The sequence below is a fragment of the Polypterus senegalus genome, chromosome 3 (assembly GCF_016835505.1).
Source record: "Polypterus senegalus isolate Bchr_013 chromosome 3, ASM1683550v1, whole genome shotgun sequence".
NCBI lineage: Eukaryota > Metazoa > Chordata > Cladistia > Polypteriformes > Polypteridae > Polypterus > Polypterus senegalus.
Genome location: NC_053156.1, coordinates 127,330,164 through 127,356,991, shown reverse-complemented (window position 1 = coordinate 127,356,991; position 26,828 = coordinate 127,330,164). Strand labels below are relative to the sequence as shown.

At 38.4% G+C, this 26,828-nt stretch overlaps 1 protein-coding gene across 1 annotated transcript in view; it reads left to right on the top strand.

Annotated features, from left to right (window-relative positions):
• Positions 1-26,828, top strand: part of cd164 (CD164 molecule, sialomucin) — an 81,778-nt gene that overhangs the window by 31,224 nt on the left and 23,726 nt on the right. Inside the window, exon 2 of the mRNA XM_039747906.1 lies at positions 17,153-17,242. Coding sequence (XP_039603840.1) covers positions 17,153-17,242 — 90 coding nt within the window. The remainder of the gene's footprint in view (positions 1-17,152; positions 17,243-26,828) is intronic.

Below are 26,828 nucleotides of genomic sequence, written 5' to 3'. Positions count from 1 at the left end.
ATGACAGTTCTTTCTCGCAATCAAAAGAATGCAAACATATCTTCCTCTTCAAAGGAGTGCTTGTCAGGAGCAGAGAATGTCAGAGAGAGAGAGAAAAGTAAACAATCAAAAATCAATAGGGCTGTTGGGCTTTTAAGTATGCGAAGCTCCGCGATAAAACGGCTGCAATGAAGGGATCAATGTGAAGGTAGACTTTCAGCATTTTTTAGAGGAGCGTCCGTATCTTCTAAGCAAACAGCCACTGTGCAAACAGCCCCTCTGCTCACACCCCCTCCGTCAGGAGGAGAGAATGTCGGAGAGAGTGAGAGAGACAAAGAAAAGCAAACAATCAAAAATCAATACGGGCCGTTAGAGCTTTGAAGTGTGCGAAGCACCGCACGGGAAGCATATTGTATATCATTGAGGAGTTTTATTTAATACGTACTCTGATTGGGTAGCTTCTCAGCCATTCACTAATAGCATCCCTTGTATGAAATCAACTTGGCAAACGCACTGAGGAAGCATGTACCATAAGTTTAAAGACCCATTGTCTGCAGAAATCCACGAACCAGTGAAAAATCTGTGATTATATATTTAGATATGCTTACATTTAAAATTTGCGATGGAGTAAAGCCGCGAAAGTTGAATCGCGATATAGCGAGGGATCACTGTATTCAGATACTCTAGATGTATAATTCTTCCAAATTTCAGCTTTTTAGCTAATTGGGAAGAAACAAATGGATATTTATAATCAGAATTTATGTTTGTAGAAGAAAGTACTAGCTAATCATTGCAGTATGACATTTAGTATGTTCAATTTAATTTCTCAAATGTAAAAAGTGCTTCAGTTTGTATATCGGAATTGGGAAGAGGGATTTTTTTCTTCTGGCCTTTGGCAGATCAAAGTATCTTAGGTGGGAAAAATAAATGATGTACTTTATTTAACAAGCATTGTCATTCAAGGCTGAATTTCACTTGGTTTCTACCTGTGAGGCACAGAGCACTTGTCTGAAAGCTGTGGTTTTCACATGCATCTTTCAAGCGACCATGCACTTAATGCTGAAAGTACTGGTAGTATAGCTAGAACTCCCATCTGTGCATTTCTTTCATACCTTGTGTAGTAGTGGGTCGGGAATTGGCTGGAGTTTTGTAGAAAGCTTATAATGATACCAATGCAAGTAATAATGAATGGTATTGGTACACCTCAAGAATATGTTGTTTATTACATTACTAGCAAAATACCCACGCTTCGCAGCGGTGAAGTACTGCCTTAAAATCTTTATTAAGAAGAAAATTAAACCTTTTTAAACTTAGGGAAAATATACCAATAATTATTTGTTAAGGATCTCTTTGTATACCACATTTTGAGTTCGGCCCTCCGGTTGTAATATAACCAAGCTGTGTGCTGAGCTTACTCTTGAGCATGCAATGTACAGTTGGCCATGTGAACAGCAATCTTGTTTAAAATCTCACAGCTTGGATTGCTGCTGTCATAATCGGTTTGAGTTTCATGGTTTGTTTTAATTACGACAGTATTTGCAGGACTTGTGTTGAAGTGACATTCGGCATCTGTCAAGTGTTGTAAGCATACAACCGGTTTCATCGATAACTTCACATCCAGCTTTTGAGAGTTTAAACATTCATAAACATCAAAGTGTCCACTACTGAAATCGTTACCTGTGAGTCTAAGATGTTTAAGAGGCACTGGCAGTTGTCGAAAGGTGTAAAATATTTGGCCATTTCGGTACACTTGAAAGCGACAACCGAACAATTCAGCGGCAGCCATCAACTCGCATGTAGAACCATAGGTGAAGGGCTTAAGCATTTCACTCTTATAGTGCTCCTGTGTAGTATAATTATCTCCTGTACCATCATCAGTCCACACCTTGAACCTGTCCCAGTCATTCAATACATAAGACACAATGTTCCTCCGGATATCAAGAGTGAGCATGATATGGCCGTGCAATACGTAACGCAGAGAATGGAAAAGGTAGGTGCCATCTCCGGGCATGGAAACCACTCAGTTCTTTGATCAATGATGATCACCTCGATAGACATGTTAATGGGGGTACGGTTGGAACGATAAAGGAAATAGGTACCTGAACAATGTAAAGTAAGTCTAAAATACCTAAACAATAACTATAATCGTAATAAACGAACAATAAAACAGCGGAGAAGCTGTGGATTAAATAAAAAGGCTGTAGTTATCAGCAGGGAGACGTGAATCTGGTGGTGAAGCAAGCAAGGAAGGGATTGTAGAGACCGGAGCGACAGACGGCCTTATATAGGCAGGCACCAACAATGTGGGAGGCGTTGGGATGGGGGACCCAACGCCGCCTCACACAGTGACCGAGCTGCAAGCTGTGGACGTATATATGTACATAAGTAGGATTCAGTTAGCGTTGGGAACCCGCGTACCAAATTTCTTGAAGATGGGCCCATAAGTAACAAAGACCATTGAAAAGTTCAATATGGCGGCCGACAGTGGCGTCATACCACCGAAATAAGTACGTACATTGGTTTTGGTTAGCGCAGGGAAGCCACCTACCAAATTTCGTGAAGGTGAGGTCAGCCTTTTACCTACATGGGAAGTTGGAAAATTAGTGACGTTGGAAAGTTCAATATGGCGGCCGACAGTGGCATCATTCCATCGAAATAGGTACGTACATCGGTTTCGGTTAGCGCAGTGAAACCGCCTACCAAATTTCGTGAAGATGGGGCCATAAATAAAAAAGTTCAACATGGCGGATGTTGTCGAACGTTACGTGTAGAATTTCGAAATGAAACCTGCTTAACTTTTGTAAGTAAGCTGTAAGGAATGAGCCTGCCAAATTTCAGCCTTCTACCTACACGGGAAGTTGGAGAATTAGTGATGAGTGAGTGAGTGAGGGCTTTGCCTTTTATTAGTGTAGATAACTTTATTAAACCAGAATGGGGAAATTTGTATGAAGCCATTCTACTACAGTGCCAGATCTTTGTGTTCAGTTAAGTGCTATGTGTTTCAAGCTTCAGTTGCTCCAATAATACCTAGACTTCATGAGTTTGTTGATTGCTTCTAATAGGACCACTTGAGATTACAACATCACTGAGCTCTCTGTAACCCACTGAATGCTTCTTTAACAGAAATACAGTAATCCCTCCTCGATCACGGGGGTTGCGTTCCAGACCCCCCCGCGATAGGTGAAAATCCGCGAAGTAGAAACCATATGTTTGTATGGTTATTTTTATATATTTTAAACCCTTATAAACTGTTTATAAATATTCCCTGCACAGTTATACAGCATAAACCCTTTGTATTCTCTTAGATATTAGGTAAGATTCATTGAAATTATGTATGTAAACACACTGTTTATATACAGTAAAACCTAAATATTATTTTAAAGATATCGAGTGTCTCCGATCTCACATATGTTACAGCCATTACAATAGACAGGCCACCAGCAATAAATACGTACAGTGCAAGAAAAATTGTATACAGTAAATCTATGTACAGTGACACTAAACGTACGTACATGTACTAAGTACTGTAAGTAGAAAATTAATTATAGTTACTCACCAACAATGACACGATGACTTGTCCAATACCGATGAGTTTAGTTTTACTGCACAACAAAGGAGAGCATTACAGCTTTTCTAAAGGAGCCTCTTCAGGCAACTGTATATCACCGCCGTTGTTCTTCTTCCGGCAGACTTCTATCCAAATCCCTAAAGCAGATTCCATCTAGACTACTACCTTATTACATCCACTTATAACTCATTTTGCACCCTGGTTAACAGGACACTGCGGCCGTAGATCTTATATTCCTTTCCTACTTTTTAAATAAAAAGAATCATAGCCTCATTGAAGCAGTAGCAGGAGCAGATCGTTTGGAAGCCATAATGAAGGGCTTGACTATGCACAAATATAAACACAAAAGAGCACAAAAGTTAACTCTTCACACAGCGAAACACGTTGATGCTGAATGAGCGAGACGAGACTTCCTGGTTAACATCGCATTCAGCACACAGGAACTTAACTGCGTGCTCTGATTGGTTAGCTTTTCAGCCATCTGCCAATAGCGTCCCTTGTATGAAATCAACTGGGCAAACCAACTGAGGAAGCATGTACAGGAAGTAAAAAGTGGAATACCAGGGGTTTACAGCTCCCCAATCCAGACACGGACAGGTACAAAGGCACAAGTCCAATGCAACACACATTTCTCACTTAGGGGGAGCACTGTTCCTTAGTTTTCCATCTCAGTACAGTACATCAAGCACAAAGTACATAATGCTCAGTTCTCTTCTTCCATCTGTCTTTCTCTGCTGCCTCCAGTCCTCTCCCAACAAGCTTCGTCCACCTCCTCCCAACTCTGGCTCCCTGGTTCATCAGGATTACTTGGAATCACTCCCAGGTGTGTTGAATGGCTCTGCAGTCCTCCCATGCGGCCCCCTCGGAACCCAACAGGGCTGTACTAAACTCCAAGTTCCGACATGCCTTGCAGGAATTTGTGGTGCCACAGCTGTCCCGGAGGGTTGTCCTCTGTCCTCCCAGAGGAGATAGTGCCCCGCAGTTGCTTTCTCCCCTTGACCTTCCATCCAGGTGGCGTTTCAGCCGGGTAATGGGCGAGGCCGGCTGTCTCACTGCCCCTCCCTCAGCTCAGCCTTGTGGGGCGAAGTGTCCTGTTCCAGGAGGGCTGCTGTTTTGCTGGATGGAGAGACGATCTTGTCTGGAACATGGTTCCGTCCTACAAAACAAAGACAAACTGGAGACGAGGAGGCACCGCGTTGACGCCCTCTCCAGGATCTATGGAGCCGCTGTCTGGACATCACCTTCACCCTTGGCCGACTCAGTGGCACTTGAAACATTGCTGCTCCTCTCCTCGCAACCTCGCCCTGCGAGTATGAAAGCACTGTGGGAAGCCCCGCTTCGCCCTATGCTCAACTGAGGCCGGGTCATCCCACAGCCCCCACAGAGATAGGACTTCCACCACACATGAGCACGCAGGCTCACGTGCTATAGTGTTTGGTGACCTGGTCTTCCTTTTCCGGATCCCTCATTTGTTCTGGGATGAAGTGACAGTCTGGGCCTCTTTGTGACATAAAGAAAGGCCCTGTGTTGTCTGCGCTCCTTTTGACTTGAGGGTGACTGTTGGTGGTGTCTGAGGCAGGACGATCTAGGTGCCGCCACAGACAAGCTGGCCCCTCATATATGCCTTGGCCATTTCCGTGCCTAAAAAGCGATTGGTCATTATACCCATGTCTCTTGTCGGACTTCCGGCTACTCCTTTCCCTTCCGTCACATCTGGGAACAGTTCACTCATAATTCTGATAATATGTACTGTATAGGAACCACTTACTTGTACCACCACATCTACTGTATATGGCTGGAGAGTCCCACACTGAGTTTCTTCTGACACTCCTGCATCATCTTCAGTGGTGCCCTGGCCGTCCTCTCCAACCTTTCCAGTGTCTTGCTCAGCAGACTAATCACCTGTAACAAAAACTATACGGGTTGGAGAGCTATCTCCAGGTCCCGTACAGCTGACAGTAGGTTATTCATTTGAGCCAGCAGTGGACAATGTTGTTTGTCCTTACCTGCTGGCTTAGAGCCATCGCACCTGCGGAGGCTTTGTCGGGTCCTCTTCAGGCTTGGGATGGACATTTGTTGACCCTGCCTGCAACCAATCATCGGCAAGAATCCAACACACATGGTCCAGTCCCTCCACCGCCCCTTTACCATTTGATTGGGTCTGATGGGGAGATGAGACTCCAGGTGATCCTCCCCCTACCTTCGCTTTCCAGTGAGTGCCGATCCCTGGTCTTCATTGGTTGTCTCCTCTGAAGTCGTCTTGCCGTCACTCCTTGGGTTAGTGTGCTTTGGCCAGAGACACGGATCCGGGTAGTCCCCTTCTAGGAAGTATGAATAGGGGACAGACAGGTAACCTTCCCAGGACACATTGCCTCTGGGTGCAACACTTGCCTCACGGATCCCGTCCTCCAGAGTGTGTTTCTTCCGGGTGGCCTCTTCTGCATGTACTCCAACCCGGGCATTCGCAATGCTGGCGCATGTCTGGGAGTCCACTGCTTTTGGGGCTTACCTGGCCTCCTCTTTCCTCCACCAGATTGGGAGAGGCGCGTCCGTGAGCCTTCGCCAGTTCTCAGGGTGAGCTGTTTGCTGCAGTGTCTGTGTGCGTTCAAAATGTCCTGTTGGGTTGGCCTACAAGAAATTTGTTTAATATGGGTCTCCTGCCTAATGCCGGCTAGGCTGTTCCCTTCTGGGATGCCACTTGTAATACCCAGGTGTGTACAGCTGCCCTAACTCCGACACAGACAAGCAGGACACAGGTTTCAACACACACCTTTAACTTTCAGCTGTTACTTCCTAGCAATATACAAATAATATCATTGACAGCACAGTCCTTTCACCATCACCTTCAGTCCTCCACATAGGCTTTGTCTTCTTCCTCTCGACTTAGGCCATTGAATGCTGGCTACTGGCCCATTTTTATAGAGCACCCGGACAGACTTCAGGTGCCCAACGAGCTTCTTCCAGCAGCCCTTCTGTGTGTGGTGGAAGTGCTGCAAAATAGGGCCCTGCAAACGTCCAGGCACCCCCTGGCAGTGGCCACAGCCCCAACAGGGTTGAGCTGCTATGCTCATGACCTGTGGCCCTGCTGGTAACCAAGGGCCCTGCCCTCTGTTGGTCCGGGAGAGAAACTGACCTGAAAACACTCTCTCTCCTGGTCCTTATGCCACAAAATATATCAAACCAACCCATTACACATGTTGTAGGTACTAGTAATAAAGAAATAAGTACCCAGTATATTTTTGTGTGAGGTTAAATAACATTAAAGCTCAATTCTATGTAGTGCTATTTAATAGGCTGATTAAACTGAATGGTAAACAGTAATTTTACGTACTTTACATACATCTTAAGCATTTAAAGAAATAATCTCTGGCAAAATCTTGTACAGTGTAGCCCTTGAAATGAGTGTGAATTTCTTCTTTGTTGGAGCTTACAACTTTCTGCATGTTTTTCAATTAATGTGATCCCCTAAAAAGTCTAACATTTAAAATATTGTGTGTTTTTGGGCTGGATTTTTACTGTCAGAGTACCCATCTGAAACTAAATTGCTGAATTTTTTAATGAACTAACACCATTAAGAATTATTGTTTTGACTGATGACGACGACTCATTTTGTTTTGGCTGCTGTACATTGTGTTTAAAAAAGGATGTTTTACTTGAGAATATCAGACATTGCTGCACAGGAAGCTTGATACTCTAAGAAAGCAGTTTCAATACGATAGTGCTATATTGTGTGTTTTTAAGGGAGGCTTTTCTTAGGTCAGAAGTTCTTATTACTTTATATAATGTAAAATAAGGAACAAGATAAAGGTTTAGGGATCCACCTTGTATACTTGGAAAATGGTCTTTACAGACATGAGATCCAAACTGATTTGTCGGTTGTTACAGAATGGCTGCAATAAATATATGACAAATTGAAAAGGATGACAGAGATAGGTATAGTTTTTAGGCCGGAAGTTATGTCATGAGGAGGTGAGATCTGGTGCCACAGAAGAGGAAGTGGTAGGTGGCAACATTTGGGGAATGGAAAAGGGATTAGGATCCTGGGTCTTCTGTAGCTCAGCAGGAGAAAAAGAGAAAGGGTTAGAGTACAGCACCAAACCTTGAATGCAAGTATTCATGCCCGTACTCTCTTCCATGCACATGTGTGTGTTACCCTATATAAACCTATAAAATCAAACATACCAATATACCAACATAACTTTGGTAAACTAGTAAGACATATTTAATTCAACATAAAGAGGTCAACAAGGCTTCTTCATGGATCCAGCACTCTGGGTTTGAATCTTGCATCCATATGCAGTTTATGTAAAATTTGCCTAAGCGGTATGAATTTTTCTCTAGGTACTTTAGTTGTCTTTCTGAACCCTCCAGCGGCATGTATGCTTGTACAATTGGCTGATCAAAACAGTCCAGCCTTTCTTTTCCTTGTGCAAATTGAAGTCTCTGGTGTGCGTTTTCTTAAAATCTACGTATTTACTGCATTCATTTCAACATGTTGTGTAATTTTATTAAAATTTGGGAAATCATCTTTGAGCCATACATAGATATATAAAATAGCTGGCCTGGTCTCCAATTTAATAGCCGGCTAATAATATGTAAATCTAAGGGCAGAAACGTCATCTGCTTGAACAGAACTCTGCAGATCTTCAAGAATAATAAGGAACAGTCTGCGGGGGGGGAAAAAAAAAGTGTGTTACAGATTAACTAATACCAGAATTGAAACTTTTGGTATGTATACCTTTAATAATTGTCAGGTTAAGGTGGAATGAGCATTACTAACTTTACACCGCACTTCTTTTACCAAAAAATAAATGGTTATTCAGTGCAATCCATTAATACATTAATGGATTCAATTAATAAATACATGGCAGTAAACTCATAACAGTTCATTTAATGGCAGCAACTCTTACTAATGTGGAAAGAATGGAACACAGATTAGACATAACTTTACTGCAATTGTTTATGTATAAGAATGCACAGAGATTGTCATTTATAAGGGATTTGTTTCTGTAGATTTAAAAAAAGGAAACCGTTTTACTCGTGGCAAAATGCTTTAAACAGACTATAAATGCAAGAGAATGAGAAGTGATTAGTAGTAGTTTCCTTTTGAAAAAAAATTTAAAATACTTGTTGTGGAGGTTAGTCAATAGCTATGTGGAGAAGCACTACACCAGCACAGGAAGTCAGTCATAAGCTTGCACACTGACAATGTTGGTCTTACTGATTGTTCAGGACATAATGTGCAATTTCTGCATTTTTACACTTCGTACACAAAGTACTTATACGGAAAGTATTGCGATCGTCCAAAGATTTGATATAAAGATTTTGATGAATCTCAATGTTTTAGACCTCCGAGTCCGAAAAAATACCATTTTTGAAATTCTGTCTGCGTGCGTGTGTGTGTATGTAAAAGCAATAACTTAAGTACGCTTTCACGTAGGTCAACCAAATTTTGCCTACAAGTATTAGGTACAAAATGTAGATTTCTATCAACTTTTGAGCCATTTCTGTTGACTAGAAGTGGTACTTTACCTTTTATTCATGCAGCTGCAGATACCAATTTATTCAGCTTTACTTTTATAATAATTGTTCAATATATTTATTTAATTTGATTTGTTGTTGATGGTTCTTTAATGTACATAATATAAAAATATCATCATTGTTTTGCGGTTTACTCCTCAAATAGCCATCCCCTTATCCTTGTATACGAGAAAATTTAGGGGAGACCATTCCCTTTTTTTTTTAAATTTAAAAATTTTCATTCATTCAGATACAGTATTCACATAGAAAATGAAAATATTACCAATTCTTAAAGAAATCAATCACATATATAAATAGATTTCTGTCCATCGGTTACATTTTAATATATGGCGCATTGCAAGCGTTAATTTTTACTGTGCCCAACAAATGTATTTTGTCATGCATATAATAAAATGCGATGCATTTTTTATTCCAATAGAAATACCAGTTTGGTGTATTTAGCATTAATGTCTGCAAATGCTATGTGTTGGAATGAATTTTATAATGCATGTCAAAATGAAATTAATTAATTTTAAGGTTGGTTTTCAATTTTGCAGAGGAGCCAGTGATTTTTTTTATTTTTTATTTTTTTAAATAGGTGAGAGTACTGTAGGCAGCACATTAATAATGTTAATATTTTTTAAAAAGAAGTGGTTTTCAGAAAAAAGTACACTGGCATTAACGTGTACAGTATTTGCATGTATAATGGAAATCTTTTTTTTTAAACTATAAATTCCTCCAGTGAGCAGCAGTTGTCTTGGTGAAAATGCCTTGTTGATGTCAGAAGAGAATGGCCAGACTGGTTCAGGTTGATAGAAAGGCAACAGCAACTCCAATATATTTTTAACTCCATTAATCACTCATTATAACCGAGGTGTGCAGAAGAGCATCTCTGAATGCACAACACATTGAGCCTTGAAGTCGAATGGCTATAACAGTAGGAGACCACATCAGTTGCCTGTCAGCTAAGAACCATTCAGGTTGATGATGGTGATATAATGGTGGGCGGGGTATTTTCTTGGTCCCTTAGTACCAATTAAGCATTGTTTAAAAGCCACAGACTACCTGAGTATTGTTGCAGACCATGGCCATCCCGTTATAACCGCAGTGCACCTGTCTTCTTATAGCTACTTCCAGCAGGATAATGCACCTTGTCACAAAGCTCAGATCACCCCAAACTGGTTTCTTGAATGTGACAATAAGTTCACTGTATTCAAATGGCCTCCACGGTCACCAGATCTCAGTCCAAAAGAGCACCTTTGTGATGTTTTGGAACTTGAGATTTGCATTATGGAAGTGCTGCGTACATACCTACCATTCTTTGGGAATTTAGGTGTATATTGACTTATTTCTAGCACCTTGTTGAATCCATGCCACACAGAATTAACAGCAGTTCTAATAGTCTAAGAGGGTTCAACCGGTCACTAGCAAGGAGTATCTAATAAAGTGGCTGGTGATGGTGTGTGTGTATCTATATTCTTAGTGATTGTATGCAATTAGATCCTTAATTTTCAGACCACTGGAGTCAAATGGGATAAGTCATTTCAGAATAGTTTTCTTTTGCACAATTTAACATAGAGAAAGATAAACCTACCCTGTAGTTTGAAAATTGTTCGTTTCATATTGAGAAATGGTAAAATGGTTATTTAAACAATTTTAGCCATTTAAATTTAAAATGGTTAAAATCAAAATGAACATGAACGTACAAGCTGAAAGAGCAATTTGAATCAAAATTGGTGGAGCATCGCTGGCATTTAGAACTAAGCAATCTATGGAAATGTATAAACAGTGCAGTTTATTATGCAAGTGTTAATAAAAAGCCTTGCATGTTTATTCGTATGAAGAATAAAATCCTTTCATTTTTGTCTCCAGTATATAATGCTATAATGCAGCAGAGAAATACACACGTGGACAAAATTGTTGGTACCCTTCAGTCAATGAAAGAAAAACTCAAAATGGTCACAGAAATAACTTTAATCTGACAAAAGTAATAATAAATAAAAATTCTATGAAATTTAACCAATGAAAGTCAGACATTGATTTTCAACCATGCTTCAACAGAATTATTTAAAAAAATAAACTCATGAAACAGGCCTGGACAAAAATGATGGTACCCCTAACTTAATATTTTGTTGCACAACCTTTTGAGGCAATCACTGCAATCAAACGATTCCTGTAACTGTCAATGAGACTTCTGCACTTCTCAGCAGGTATTTTGGCCCACTCCTCATGAGCAAACTGCTCCAGTGATCTCAGGTTTGAAGGGTGCCTTTTCCAGACGGCATGTTTCAGCTCTTTCCAAAGATGCTCAATAGGATTGAGGTCAGGGCTCATAGAAGGCCACTTTAGAATAGTCCAATGTTTTCCTCTTAGCCATTCTTGGGTGTTTTTAGCTGTGTGTTTTGGGTCATTGTCCTGTTGCAAGACCCATGACCTGCGACTGAGACCAAGCTTTCTGACACTGGCCAGCACATTTCTCTCTAGAATCCCTTGATAGTCTTGAGATTTCATTGTACCCTGCACAGATTCAAGACACCCTGTGCCAGATGCAGCAAAGCAGCCCCAGAACATAACAGAGCCTCCTCCATGTTTCACAGAAGGGACAGTGTTCTTTTCTTGATATGCTTCATTTTTCCGTCTGTGAACATAGAGCTGATGTGCCTTGGCAAAAAGTTCAATTTTTGTCTCATCTGTCCATAGGACATTCTCCCAGAATCTTTGTGGCTTGTCCACATGTAGTTTGGCAAATTCCAGTCTGGCTTTTTTATGATTTGTTTTCAACAATGGTGTCCTCCTTGGTCGTCTCCCATGAAGTCCACTTTGGCTCAAACAACGACGGATGGTGCGATCTGACACTGATGTTCCTTGAGCTTGAAGTTCACCTTGGATCTCTTTAGAAGTTTTTCTGGGCTCTTTTGTTACCATTCGTATTATCCCTTTGATTTGTCATCAATTTTCCTCCTGCGGCCACGTCCAGGGAGGTTGGCTACACTCCCATGGATCCTAAATTTCTGAATAATATGTGCAACTGTAGTCACAGGAACATCTAGCTGCTTCGAGATGGTCTTATAGCCTTTACCTTTGACATGCTTGTCTATGATTTTCTTTCTAATCTCCTGAGACAACTCTTTCCTTCGCTTCCTCTGGTCCATGTTGAGTGTGGTACACACCATGTCACCAAACAACACAGTGACTACCTGGAGCCCTATATATAGGTCCACTGACTGATTACAAGATTGTAGACACCTGTGATGCTAATTAGTGGACACACCTTGGATTAACATGTCCCTTTGGTCACATTATTTTCAGCCTTTTCTAGGGGTACCATCATTTTTGTCCAGGCCTGTTTCATGAGTTTATTTTTTTAAATAATTCTGTTGAAGCATGGTTGAAAAGCAATGTCTGACTTTTATTAGTTAAATTTCATAGAATTTTTATTTATTATTACTTTTGTCAGATTAAAGTTATTTCTGTGACCATTTTGAGCTTTTCTTTCATTGACTGAAGGGTACCAACAATTTTGTCCATGTGTGTAGCATAAATGTACTTCAATATCCTGAACGTAATGCTGAACTTCCATTTGCAACCGTATCAAGCAGTCATGAAGATCTCTTCATGTCTCTGATTTTTAGATGATAGAAAAATTAGTGTCACACGTCCATGCATACTTGGCATTGGTGTTTTTGAACTGCTATGAGGACACGAATATGATGGTTAGTGATAGGGTGGCTAGGTAGGGTGTGTATGTGGGTGGTAGGCTTGACACTTGAACAGTAATTGGGATTTGAATCGTTTACATTAAAAAAAAAATGTTCTAATATATTTGATTGTTAGTTGAAAATTCTGAAAGATACATGTTCAATACCAAGGCTAAATGTTCATACTGAGTAAATGAGGTTTGGCAGTAAGTATCATAAAAGTTGAATAATTTACCATTTTTGCTATTTTCTGTTGGGTCAAACTGCTGGCGAAGCAGGATTTTGTGTGTTTGTGTTTGAACAATGCATATCAACAATGCAGTTCTACAAATGAGTGGCTCTTAAAAGCATACCTTGGGACTGCTCTCTGCCATTATTCTAGAAAGATACAGCTGTACTATTATTATCAAGCAACTGTAAGAGTCAATCTGGCAGTCTAAGCAAATTGTATTCTAATTTAAAATTGTGCCCAGTAATCATTTTAACTGTGTACTTTTATGCAAGTCACTTAAATGTTTATGTATACTGTATTGAGTATTTTATGCTATTTTGACAAAGTATGGTTGATAAATTTTTAATAAAAAATAGTTGATTAATTTTAAGTGTCAAAACTAACACTTTTCCAATGCTTAATTTAAAATATTGTACATTTCTTCATTGTGTTCAGTGCTAACAGGATTGGCTATGATGCCCTTGTTGCTGAATTGAACTAGTGCCATATATAGGGATTGTTCCCTCTTTGCGCTTGCTGAGATATCCTCCAGCGTCCCTCCAACCCTGCCATGGATAAGTGACCCAACAGTAGCATTGTCCTGATCTCTGACCAATCCTATCAAAAACCATTTAAGTCAAGACCCTGCAACCAAACCCACCCCCAATTATTAACACTACAATTACCAAAGCTTACGAGAAAACTCGTAAATCTGGCCCACCTTAAATCCACTTGCACGTCTCCATTCAGCGTCTTTTGTCTTGTAAATGTGTCAATCCCAAGCAGCAAGCTGTCTGCTATACCATCCCCCCACCTGTGGGAGAAACTGCAAAAACCTGTCCCAAATGAAGCCTTGTTTATCAGTGAGTCAGGTACCTAGGCTAAAAAATATATAGTTATTCGGAACACATGCATTTCACATATAGGATGACAGAAATGTTGAACACATACGCAAAAGACAAACTTTTTTCATGTTTTGGTACTAACGACAAAATGTAGACAAGAAGTGTATAATGTGTGAAGACTGAAGTCCAAATATCAAATAAGCACTTTCACAAAAGATACAAGTATAACAGAACAAATGCGCTTTTTTCCAAGACTATAGAAAAAGAAATCAGGTTAGTGTTGCTTGTTGTCCTGACTTCTTGGGTAGTATACTGGTTAGAGCTGCTGACTCCAATTCAGAAGGTTCTGGTTTCAAGTCTTAACGTCTTCCAAAATAAACGTTTTGAGTAGTGAGCTGTCCTTATTGTTACTGTTATACAATTAAAGCATGCATTTTATTTGAGTCTGTAACAGACGGTGTAAATGTATGGTACTTGTAAAGGTTAGTGGTTGTTTTTATTCAGTTTTATTCTCTGTCGGGTTCACACTCACCCCAATCTGACACTGCTGTTTTCAAATAGACGTGCTATAACAGAGGTGAACTCAGATCGGAGAAAGTAAACAGAAGCCCTCCCCGCAAGAAACATCCGCTCACATATAAGAACAACGCAGCTCCAACAGGCGTAAAGGCGAAAGATGGCACCGTTTAGATACAGGACAAAGTCCGGCATCATCCTGCCAATCGCCTGTCCTTCAAAGGAACAACACGGCTTACGGAGCTCGCCAACGTATCGTGCAAACTCATGTTTGTGATTATGTTTTGTGATGGTCTTTACGTAAGAAGCATTTATATGTTACTTATGTAAAAGCCAGATCGAATGTTACTTATCTTGATTTATTTTCTTATCTTCCTACAGCATAAAGTCACAAGTATACTGCAGAGCTTCCTCTGTTTGATAGTCAAAGGCATGCTCACAAATTACACTTGTAATGCCATGAAAAATACCTGCTGACACTTTAGTACGCGAGCAACGGTATGAGAATGTAGTTAGACTTTTTTTGGGCACGTACACCACGCTAGTGTTTAGATCTGGACCGTGTAGCGTTGGCAAGCTCTGTAAGCCGTGCTGTTTCTTTGAAGGACAGGTGATTGGCAGGACGACGCCGGACTTTTGCCTTTACGCCTGGTGCAACTGCATTGTTTTTATATGTGAGTGGATGTTTTTTGCGAGGAGGGCTTCTGTTATCTTCGAACTGAGTTCACCTCTGTTATAGCGCATCTTTATTTGTTTTTATTGTATAATAACAATAATAGCAGCTCTCTACTCAAAACGGTAAACTTGAGAAGCTGCCAGCATCGAACCCAGAAGCTCTTGATTGGGAGTCAGCAGTTCTTAGCACTGCACCACGCAAGCTGTCGCATCAACCGCCTACCGTAATCTGCTTTCTTTTTACTTCAGTTGTATTCTTGAATAAAACTGCACTTGTTTTGTTATACTTGTACTTTTTGTGAAAATGTTTATTTGATATTTGAACTTCAGGCTTCACACCTGATACACGTGTTGTAAAGACGGTCCTTGAGTGTGTGTGGGAACTGTTAACATTTGAATCTGATGATGTATAGATAGATAGATAATTTATACTTTCCCAAGGGGAAATTCACTTAATCCAGCAACAGTATACTGATACAAAAAAAAAACTCTGAATAATGTTAGCATTTACTCCCCCGGGTGGAATTGAAGAGTTGCATAGTGTAGGGGAGGATCGATCTCCTCAGTCTGTCAGTGGAGCAAGACAGTGACAAAAGTCTGTCACTGAAGCTACTCCTCTGCCTGGAGATGACACTTTTAAGTGGATGCAGTGTATATAGCGCGGAAATGAACTCTCTATACTATTCTATCCTCTGCATCTCCTGGAGTTCAAAAGAAATACCAACATGCAGCAACATGTGGAAACTGGCCAAGATTGGAACCAAAAACCAAACGGGGTCACTAACTACAACCGCATGAAGGTATGCAAATGACCATAATGTTGCACTAGTGCAACAATGTTTTCCGAAATGTACAATACAGGTCATAAAATGAATTATTCCAAATGTCATATATACCTAAGTCTCTCTTTTTTTGTCAGCGCAGCTTTGACATCATGGGTCAGAAGGTGCATACTAATTCAGCATGAGCAGGAGCACTCAAGAATAAAACTGAATAAAAACAAATTGACATCCACTGTCTTTCTCAGTCACGCACAACACTCACATCCACGTACACAGTTTTTCCAGTCTCAGTCTCATTCGCGCACAAGGTCTGACACAGTTTTCAAATAAAGAGGGGGTATAACAAAATAAGTTTTTGTTATACCCCCTCTTTATCTGAAAACTGCGTCAAATCTGGGGGGTGTGTGGGAGCTTGAACGTGAGTGAGAGAATAAAACCAAAAAAAAACAAAAAAAAACACTATCTTTAACTAAAATTACCGATGCAAATCAAATGTATGCTTTTATTGTATGATATTAACAATAAGAGCAGCTCACTACTGAAAATGGCAAATTTGGGATGCAGCTGATATCGAAACCGCGACCCCTTGATTGGAAGGCAGCAGTTCTTAGCATTGCACCACGCAAGCTGTCGTATCGACCGCCTACCGTTCCCTGCTTTCTTTTTTCTTCAGTTAAATTCTTGAATAAAAGTGCACTTATTTTGTTATACTTTTACCTTTTGTGAACGTGTTTATTTCACGTTTGTATTTCAGGCTTCACATATTATACATTTCATGTCTACATTTTTTTTTCAATTATTACTAAAACATGAAAAATGTTTCTGTGTTAACTACGTTTTACATAGATTGTTGTTGACACGGAACACACTTGAAATGTATGTATTCCAAATGATGATGTACTATTTTACCATATAAAGCTCCAACACTTCACTCGAAGATAAACACTGAGCACTGAGAAACTTCTTTGCGAAATGAACTGCAGCAGTGGGCGGGGGGGATGGGATACCAGGATGCTTGCTGTTAATCGACACATTTACAGGACAAAAGACGCTGACGGAGAGGTGAGAATGGATTTAAGGTGGGCCGGATTAATGAGCTTTCTCGTAGGCTCTGGTAATTCTAGTGTTAAAACAAATGTATTTAACAGCAAAAGTAAATAAGTAACTTTTTTCTAAGGAAAATAACATTTCTTGAAAGATGTGTACTTAAGTATATCTGGAATAACTTGTGAAATTGTCTAGCCTTTTAAACTGTCTTAATATTTTGAACAGAAAATGATAAAGTAAAACATTAGCATTGAAGAATTTCTCCGTTCAAATTTAAATGTCTTCATTTTAATTTTTTTTTTTCCTCTCAGGTCCTTGTTCTAATTTTACAAACTGTAATGAGTGCCTGAAGCATGCAACCACTAATGTGACCACAATCTGTGTATGGGTGATGTGCAAAGGCAAGTACACAAACATTTTTTGCTTTCTTAGTTAGTTTTATATTGTGCTTAATAAAATAACTGTTGGCTTACTTGGTTGACTTAATCAGACATTGATATCAGTATTTCAACTTAACTCTATATATTTACACTATACAGTATAATGGAATTTCTATGCACTCCTAATTTTTTTCCACTGTCTCAAGTATTTTAATGTTATTGTTACCTCCCTTTCTATTGTCTCATTTACTTTGTTTTGCTAAAATGATTCATATACTTTAAAGGCAATGTTTTGTGTCAACACACCACTGAAAGGTCACTAAATATTTGCTTTACTGTGCTTTGTCTGCAAAATACTTACTTGACATTAACCAGTTTTCTCTCTTAATATGTTTTTGATGGAGACATACAGTATGTACATATTGAACATCAGTATATGTAATACAAGATGGTAACTTAGAAATAATGGTAATAAGAAATTAGGGCTGGGCTATATGGCAAAAAAAAAAAAATCTAGGTTTTTTCAAAAAGTTTGACCGATTCACGATTTCGATTTCGATTTTTTTTATTGTGTAACTAGTCAACTTAAAACATTACAACAACATGACTTAAGTAACATTCTCTTTATAAGTAACTTGAAAAACCATCTGGTTAAGGAACATTGTATTTTTAATGGCCATGCCATACATAAATTGGTCAACAAGGTGTAAATAAATGTAAAATAAATTCACAAGTTAAATATCTTTGCAGAAGATTTGAAGGAAATATGAAAGTAAATATTGTGCAATTTGAAATAAACATTAAATACTTCTGAATATATAGTAAGAAAATAACCATTTTAACCAATGTAAACATTACATCAGTCAACTCAAAAAGTTATGCAAATTTTCAACAGTAAACAAAAAACAAACAAAAAAAAACAACACTTTGTAGACCATCGTGCAAACATAAAGCATGTTGTTGATAAGTCACATGTAGATGTTCTTTACAGGTTTCTTGATAGGAAGACCAGTCTGTCTACTGTTTCAGGCTTTAGAGATGCTCTGTGACAGGTTCTAATGTTCCCACCTGCACTGAACACCCTCTCAGAAGGGGCACTGGTTGCGGGAATACAGAGGTATTTTTTTGCAAGTTTGCTGAGCCTGGGAAAGATTGTCTCATTAGCTTTCCACCAGTGAAGTGGGTCTGTGTCTGAATCTACATCAGGAGACATCAAATAGGCTGTCAGCTCGGCTTTGACTTTGTCTTCTTCTGATTGAATGACAGGTTGTGATGCTGGTGCCGTTTTCTTAAAAAAGCTTGCCAAGGTTTTCTTCCTCTTAGCCCCAGCCTCTGTTCTCTGTTCTTCCTGCTCCACGTCCTGAGTCATGTGAACTGTTGTCTCAAGATTTTTGTCTGGCAACAAAGATATCAGCTCTTTAACAACTTTTTGCTTGATTCCCTCCAACTTGTCATGTTCGATGTAAGTTGTACGGAACCTGGGATCCATCAGAGAAGCTATGTTGAGGAGTTCATCTGTGACAGGGTCGCTGTATTTGCAGTTGAGGTACTGCAGTATGGTGCTTTTGATGCATTTTGTTAAATCTGTGTCATCGTCTTGTGCTCGTAGAATGCTACTGTTAAAGAGATGGAGCACTGGTTTGAGGTACGAGACACTCGCATATGCTTCACCTGACAATGCATAAGTGAACTCTTGCAGAGGGCTTACAGCTTTATTTATGGATTCCATGACATCGATGTCTTGCCACGTTGGAACAAGCCGCCGAGTTTTTTTTTTATCAGAGCCAGGAACCCTAGCTATGGCTTTCTCCTGTTCTAAAACCCTCTCGATCATCTTTTGTCTTGAACCCCACCTGGTGGGGGTCTCCGTAATGAGTTGATGAGAAGGTAGGCTGAGCTCAGCCTGTGCAGATGCAAGATCTCTTCTCTTTTTCCAGCTGAAGGAAAACACACTTACAATCTTCTTGCACACTGCAACTGCACGGTCAACTCTGCTGTGGTCTTTCACACCATGTTCTGTTAAAACAAAGCAAAAAAAAAAAGATTTGAAATAGCAGTTCATTGTACTTTGACAGAAATATTGTAAAGAGCTTTCTCCTTCATAACTGCAGAATATGAATCTATAACCAACAAACTCATGTTAAGTGATTGGCACTGTTATTACAAAAGCAAAACAATAATCATCATCATCATTTCAGCTATTAATGAAATAACATCTGAATAACTGCGATTTTAATGCTTGAATTATTAATCATACTTAGCAATGGCATTGTGAAGACGATGTCCAAAGCACTGAAGATGGGTCCAGTCGTTCATCTTCATTGCTTTGATCATGTTCGTTCCACTGTCAGTGGTCACGCACACCTGTCGATCCTCCACAAGCTTCCAAGACGCCAGCGCATCTTTAAGCCCATGACCAATTATTTCCCCAGTATGATCGTCAGGAAAATAACATGTCTGAAGGCAAAAACTTCGCAGTTTCCATTCTGCGTCAACATAATGGGCTGTAAGGCTCATGTAAGGCTGAAGAGTACGACTACTCCACAGGTCAGTCGTCGTAGAAAAAAAAGATGCCCTTTCAAGCTGCTCCGCTACTTTTTCACGTGTTTCAGTGTACATTCGGGGAATAGCTACGTCTTTGAAATATTTGTGGCTCGGCAACTTGTATCTTGGATCAGCAGTGTGTAGCATTTTTATGAACCCTGGCTTTTCGATGGTGTATATGGGAACCATGTCCTTAGCGATATAAAACGCCACAGCATCTGTCATTTCTTTCCATCGGGGGGGCGCCTTTTTGTCGTATGGAACGGAATTGGAAAATGATACCGCTAATGACATCTGGCGTTTTGCAATTTTAGGTGGACCTTTTGCACTTGAACTTGGCTTGTTTTCATCTCTTAACTTTGAGCATTCTTCCCATTCAGCTTGGTGCCTTTGTCGCAAATGTTGGAACAAATTAGTGGTGCTGCCACTGCCGGTTGAAACTGACTTTCTGCATATTTTGCATTTGACAAAAGTTTGTTCGACGTCTGAACTCTCAAATCCGAACCATTTCCAAACCACAGAGGAAACGTTACTACCTTTCTTTGGCACAAGGTCATCCTGACGTGAAGAGCCGTCCATCTCTATGATATTATTTCTGTAGCCTATTACGTTCCTTCATAGAGCACTGTACTCACAGGTGAGAGGCGCGCCATCATGTGTTCGGAGTCGGACAAGCCTCTTAATTATTCTGCCATAGGTGCAATTACAATGTATCTAATTTTTTATTAAAAAATCGCGATACCTCGATTTAATAAAAAAATAAATCGTCTTAAAACGTAAATTCGAATTAATCGAAAAAATCGCCCAGCCCTATAAGAAATGTACATAATGGTATAAACTCACTGTTTACTTAGTATATTGATGGGCATAATGAGACTTAACTGTAAGTTGTCATTAATTTGTCATCATTAATTGCTATTTTTGCTTACTATGAAAATGTATTAACATTTCATGACTAAACTGTATTGTTCATTACTAGTTAACTGTGAAGTAGGAAATAATTTGAAATGGGTAAACTTTTAGGAGATGAATTGTCTTTTTTTCTCTCATCTTGTTCTACATATTGACAGATCACAAAGTAATTATTTACTTGTTGCTGGGCACACAACAGCTAGTTTTATCCTGTTAAAGAAGGCTTAAAGACAAAGTGTTTTATTCTGTCCTCCAGTTTACTCCATTTTTTTTTAAATAAATATTTACTCAAGTATATAATTTAACTGCAACAGTTACATATAAACACAAATGAATTGAGATGGTGATGAAGACTGAGTTTAATCCAAACATTTTAAAATAAAGCCCTTTCTAATAACTGCAGCTTCTCTATAACTTCGCCATTATTGTTCCTATATACGCAAGTATTGGACATTTTCAATTAAAATAAGAATACAAGTCAAAGCAAAGCGCATCTTGTTTCTGTGTATATTTTATTAAACAATTTTAGAGTAATACTAGTTTTACTATGAAATAGAGTGTTAAAGATTTGGACAGATTTACCTATTGTAAATTGCATAGTCATTTTAAAATTTATATTTGGCAATTTATAACCTTTGGTGAGTGAACTTCTTTTAATACAGTTCTGAAATTATTCTTTTGCTAAAGTAATTGAATGTATCAAGATTAACATTGAGTACTTCAGTTGTAGAAGGCAGTTTTGTATGCCCTTGTCATGGCACCAGCCCCACTATTTGTTATATGAAGTGGTTCAGTTTAAACTGTTTGCAGGTATCTCCTTTCTCAGCATTTTTAGTTAATCATCACATTTGTTTGGTTTTATCTTTGTCTGTAATTCTCTACTATTGTAGAGATGCGAGGACTCTGTATCCAGAATAAATCTGAAGAAAGCATAACACTAGAATCCATGAAGCCTACGAAAATATTCATGAATTCCCTCACACCTCGTCATCAGCGTCTTTGTTTTGAAAATGTGTCACTCAGCACTGGCAACAGGCAGCCTGCTCACTCATCCCCCACTGAGGCAACTGAAGTCAAGTCAAACACAAATTCTTACAGCTGAAGTCTGTTTATCTGGGAGTAAGGTGTCTGAAATTGTATAGGGTAAATAATGTATTATTTGTAATACATACATTTCATGTGTGTTCTGTGTAAATGTAAGATGACAGGAAATGTGATGCAAGAAATGTTGAACACATGACTAAAACAAACTTTTTTCATGTTTATAATAGTATTTGACAAAATTTTGACGTAAAGTGTATAATGCATGAAGACTGAAGTCCAAATATAAAACACTTTCACAAAAAGTATAATAAAATGTGTGCTTTTATTCAAAAATATAACTGAAGAAAAAAAATTGTTTAATTAATTTACAGGTTACTGGCAATATGTAAAAACTAAAGCCCAACTATCAATCAATACAAAGTAGACATGCCTGCTTGGCTGGTGCAGGGGTAAGAACTGCTCCCTCATAATCAAGAGGTTGCTGGTTCTGTCTATCCCAGGTCCTCCTCGTATTTATTCTTTTAAGTAGTGAGCTGCTATTATTGTTACCGTTATACAGTAAAAGCATGCATTTGATTTGAATCTAACAGCCATTGTAAATTTGTTATTTGTGAAGGAATGAAAGCAGACTCACAAACGCAGCTCAGTCTTTTTTTTTTTTTTTTTTTTTCTTTTGCTGTCTTGTCAAGCAAACAGACACCAAAGCATCTGTAGTGGATGTTACTTTTCCTTGTACATGGACATTCACATCAACATATTATTTGAACAATTTGAACAAAAGAATAAAACTGAATAAAAAAAAAAAAAAACCTTCAAATGACATGTTGATATGACTGCCTTTGTATGAGGAAAAGTAACATCTTTCATAAGTTCCATAAATTTGCACAGGATGTTATAGACTCGCATCAAATGAATGTTTTTGTTATATGATTATAATAATAGCAGCTCATTTCTCAAAGTGCTAAATACAGAGAAGGCTCTAGATTTGAACCTATTACCTCACCATTACTAAATGGTAGCTTATCCACTGTGCCATCTGTGCAGATCCATGACAGAGCAGCGTTATTACTGTGACAACTGAAACATGAAATGCCCAAAAACACACGTATGCGAACGTCATTTTGTACTGACTGATACTTGGGCTTCAGTAACATGTCAATTGAGCAATTTCTTTTTCTTAGGTTTTATTCTTAAATAAAAGAATACTTATTACATTTTTTGTGAAAGTGTTTCTTGGATGTTTGGGCTTCACACATCCTGTACTTCACGTCAAAATTATGTTGTTATTACTATAACCTATGAAAACATGTTCTGTTTTAGTAATGAGTTCAGCATTTGTTGCCTCACATTTCCTCTGTCATTCTACGTTTACACAGTTGTAGATACTGAACACACGTGAAAAGTATTTATTTCAAATCATAATATTTCATTACCTATATGATTCCTAACAAATGTATTGCCAGATAAATCCTTCAACTCTGAGGATTACAGCCGAATGGGGCATTCTACTGACTGAAATTGGGTGTGGCAGGCAGGCAGGCTGCATTCTGCTAAAGCACACATTTACCAAACAAAGGTGGCCTATTAGCGCAGTGATACGGAGCTACAGGTTTCTTAGCATATGTCAGGAAAAATTAAGGAGGTCACAAACAACCAAAAAATCGTAAGCTTCAGGGATTCTTGTGATTCTATGCTAAATATCACAAAAAGTGTCAGGTAGCTTTATTGTCATACCATTCATACACCGTATTGTAGCATACAACAAGGACGAGGTAATGTTTCCCAGGACCATGGTGAAGCAAATTTAAAAAGACAGGAAAATTCGAGATAAGCACAGAACTGTATTATATTATAAACAGATATCTAACAGGTAAGAGAATAGATGGTAATAATTTGAACTAGGTAGTAATAAATAACAACAATTCATAATAAAAAAAAAAAAAACAGCAGTAATAAGTGCAACAAATGTAGTGAATATAAATAAGCTACTAGGAGAAAATCTGAGGGCAGAGGGCCAGTACAGTTTATAGTCTTAACAGCCAAAGGGTAGAAGCTGTTGCAGAACCTGGAAGAACTGGTTTTGATGCTACAGTACCTTCTGCCAGATGGAAGTGAGACATGAGAGGGGTGGGAGTGGCCCTTCACAGTGATGTAGGATTTGAAGAGGCAATGCTATATAAAGATGTCTTTAATAGACGGCAGAGAGGTCCCAGTGATATTTTCTGCTTTATGTACTGTCTGTTGTAGGACCCTAATGCTCAGAGACATTAGTCAATCACAAAGAAAATCCTGCTACTCTGAACTTCCCTGTGCAGAAAGAAAGCTGGTAAATTTTATTAAAATGTATTACGCAGTGATTAATGGATAATTTAGTTTACATTTTAACATTATTTGCATCCTGATTTTCATTCTGCTTTTCCAGGTGTTCTGGTTATTTAATTCATTATTTACTAATTGGGTGGGTCTGATGCTGAAATACAGTAGTTGTAGCCTTTCGTCATTCAGTGCTTTTTGCCTGGTTGTCTGCTCTGTTTGTTTTTTAATTGTCATTATTAGGATAAAATAAAGGAAGCAAACTACAGAGACAAAAAGGGCAAAACAGTATGAAAACCACAAACAAGACTTCATCATTTTTAAAACTATAGTAAAAGTAGAACGGTTTCTTAATGTTTTATAAATACAAAAATCATACTGCTATGCAAAATAAGATGAAAAAATGTATACAAGATCAGTTATTATTAATATCACTGATTATGAATCTGTGTAGAACAAAAAACACAAAATAACATGGGGTTGCAAGGACTGAGTTAAAAGGTCTTTCTTAATTTTCTCCCGATTGCAATATGCTAGTCCACTACTACACTTAAAAGCCTTTTTTATTTTTTTTTTGATAAGCAGTTGTTGTTTTTGGGTCTGCACTCTGCCAAAACAACAGTTAAATACTTGATTCTAGTGGTGCAGTCACCTCTACACCCTGAATTCTTTCTAGGTTATTATACAATATTGCGGGGACTATGAGAATTTAGTCGGTAAAATGAACATCATTCACCCCCTTGTTCCCACATGTTACATTAAAGTAGAATCTACAAAAATAGGTAGTTTCTGAACAGAATAAATTTTATTCTTTTGTCAGTGGCAGAAAAATGTAATTTTATGGAGAGGATGCATTTACCTTCAGGACCAAACTACTGTATGCACAGTCATTCTTCTTAGGAAATCAAATATTTACTTTTAATTTAGTTTTAATTTAACTTTAGAAAATATTGGTGGTTTATTTGTACATTTTTGCTTTGCTATGTAAGTGAATAATTAAACTATTTCCTCTGATAACTTTAACATTTACACAAATTATGAAGAATTATATGCTGGTTAGCTCCCCTTTATTATCTATACTAATAAAAGGCAAAGCCCTCACTGACTGACTCATCACTAATTCTCCAACTTCCTGTGTAGGTAGAAGGCTGAAATTTGGCAGGCTCATTCCTTACAGCTTACTTACAAAAGTTGGGCAGGTATCATTTCGAAATTCTACACGTAATGGTCATAACTGGAACCTACTTTTTCGTCCATATACTATAATAGACTTCTGCTCGATGCTCCGCCTCCCACGTAATTTAGTGCCTGTCCATATAAGGCCGTCCGTCAGCGGCAATCCAATAGCAAACTCCCACTAAATATTCACGGGTGAAGGACTGTGCTTATGCAGAGGAAGATGAGATGGTCAGGGTGGTGTTTGGCACAAACTCAGCGAAACTGCGAGAGAAACTTTTAAATGCCGGGTCTTAGCTAACATTACATACAGCCGTGGGGTGGAAAAAGTCAATGTCCTGCTAAATGAAGACAGTGTAAAAAAAAAAAACAGTGCATGCAGTGTGTCACGTCTCAGATAAAGAGGAAGATGAGCTGTTTATTGATGCAGTAAGAAACAAATCGATGAATGAAACCTGTTATCTTTACAACGATTGACAAACACGAAATGTAACTTGAACACAACACATCCTACAAATACGAACCTGATTGAACGAAATAATGATAATCAAATCCTTGATGACAGCAACACTCATAACACTCACAAAACAATTACTGTATATTGTCAATCATGTTACGTTATTTTTAAAATGTTCCCTTTCCTTTTTCATAACTTCTTTAACACACTACTTCTCCGCTGCGAAGCGTGGGTATTTTGCTAGTGTAACATATAGATAGGGGAGATGTTCACATCAATTAGGCTGCATCACAGTTTGTTTGGGGAGGAAAAAACTAATGCACATAATTTAAAACCAATGCTTGAAATTACCATTAATATATACTTGCCTTACTGTCTACCTCTTGTGACCTCATCATTTTGTCATTCTTGTTTATGTTAATCTTTCAACTATGTACATACTGTAACTGTTCCAGCATAACATCAGCGACTCTCCTTAAACTACGCACATTGTTTTGCTTTGTCTTGTTCTTTATCTTGCTCTTTATCTTGCTCAGTCTTCCAACGTCCCCTCTCCCCTGCTCTTTATTTACTTCGACCTCTATAACTGCTCTGTTAAAATTAAGCTGTTCTTGAATAGGCCTAAGCCCTGACGTCAGCATAAGATTAATGAGTTTTGCATTATTAAATACATTTCAGATTTTTTTTTCTCCTATATTTGTTGTGTACAGAATCCACATTTACATGAAACACTGGTATGATCATGGCTATTTGCAGAAGCTTCTACATTTGAGTAAATACTCCAGTACTTGCTTAGTATAGTCTATGAAAACTGCTGTTGGGAAAATGAAACGTATAAATCATCAGAGATCTGACCTAGCTTCCTCTGCTCTTGCATTTGAAGAGAATGCATCAGCAGGATTTCAAGTTTCTCATAAGTTTTTTTTTTTTTTAATTATTCAATACAATACTGACAAATGTATCATTTACACATTGTATCATTACACATTTGCACATTCAGATATAAAGTTTGGTATGGTATTATATTCCAGATTCCATAAGATTTTCTTAAATATCTTTTGAACCAATTTATATTCAAAATATGATTATATTTTGTAAAATCTATTTGTGTTGAGTCCACCATTGCAATATTTATTTTTTAATCACATTCTTTCTTATTTT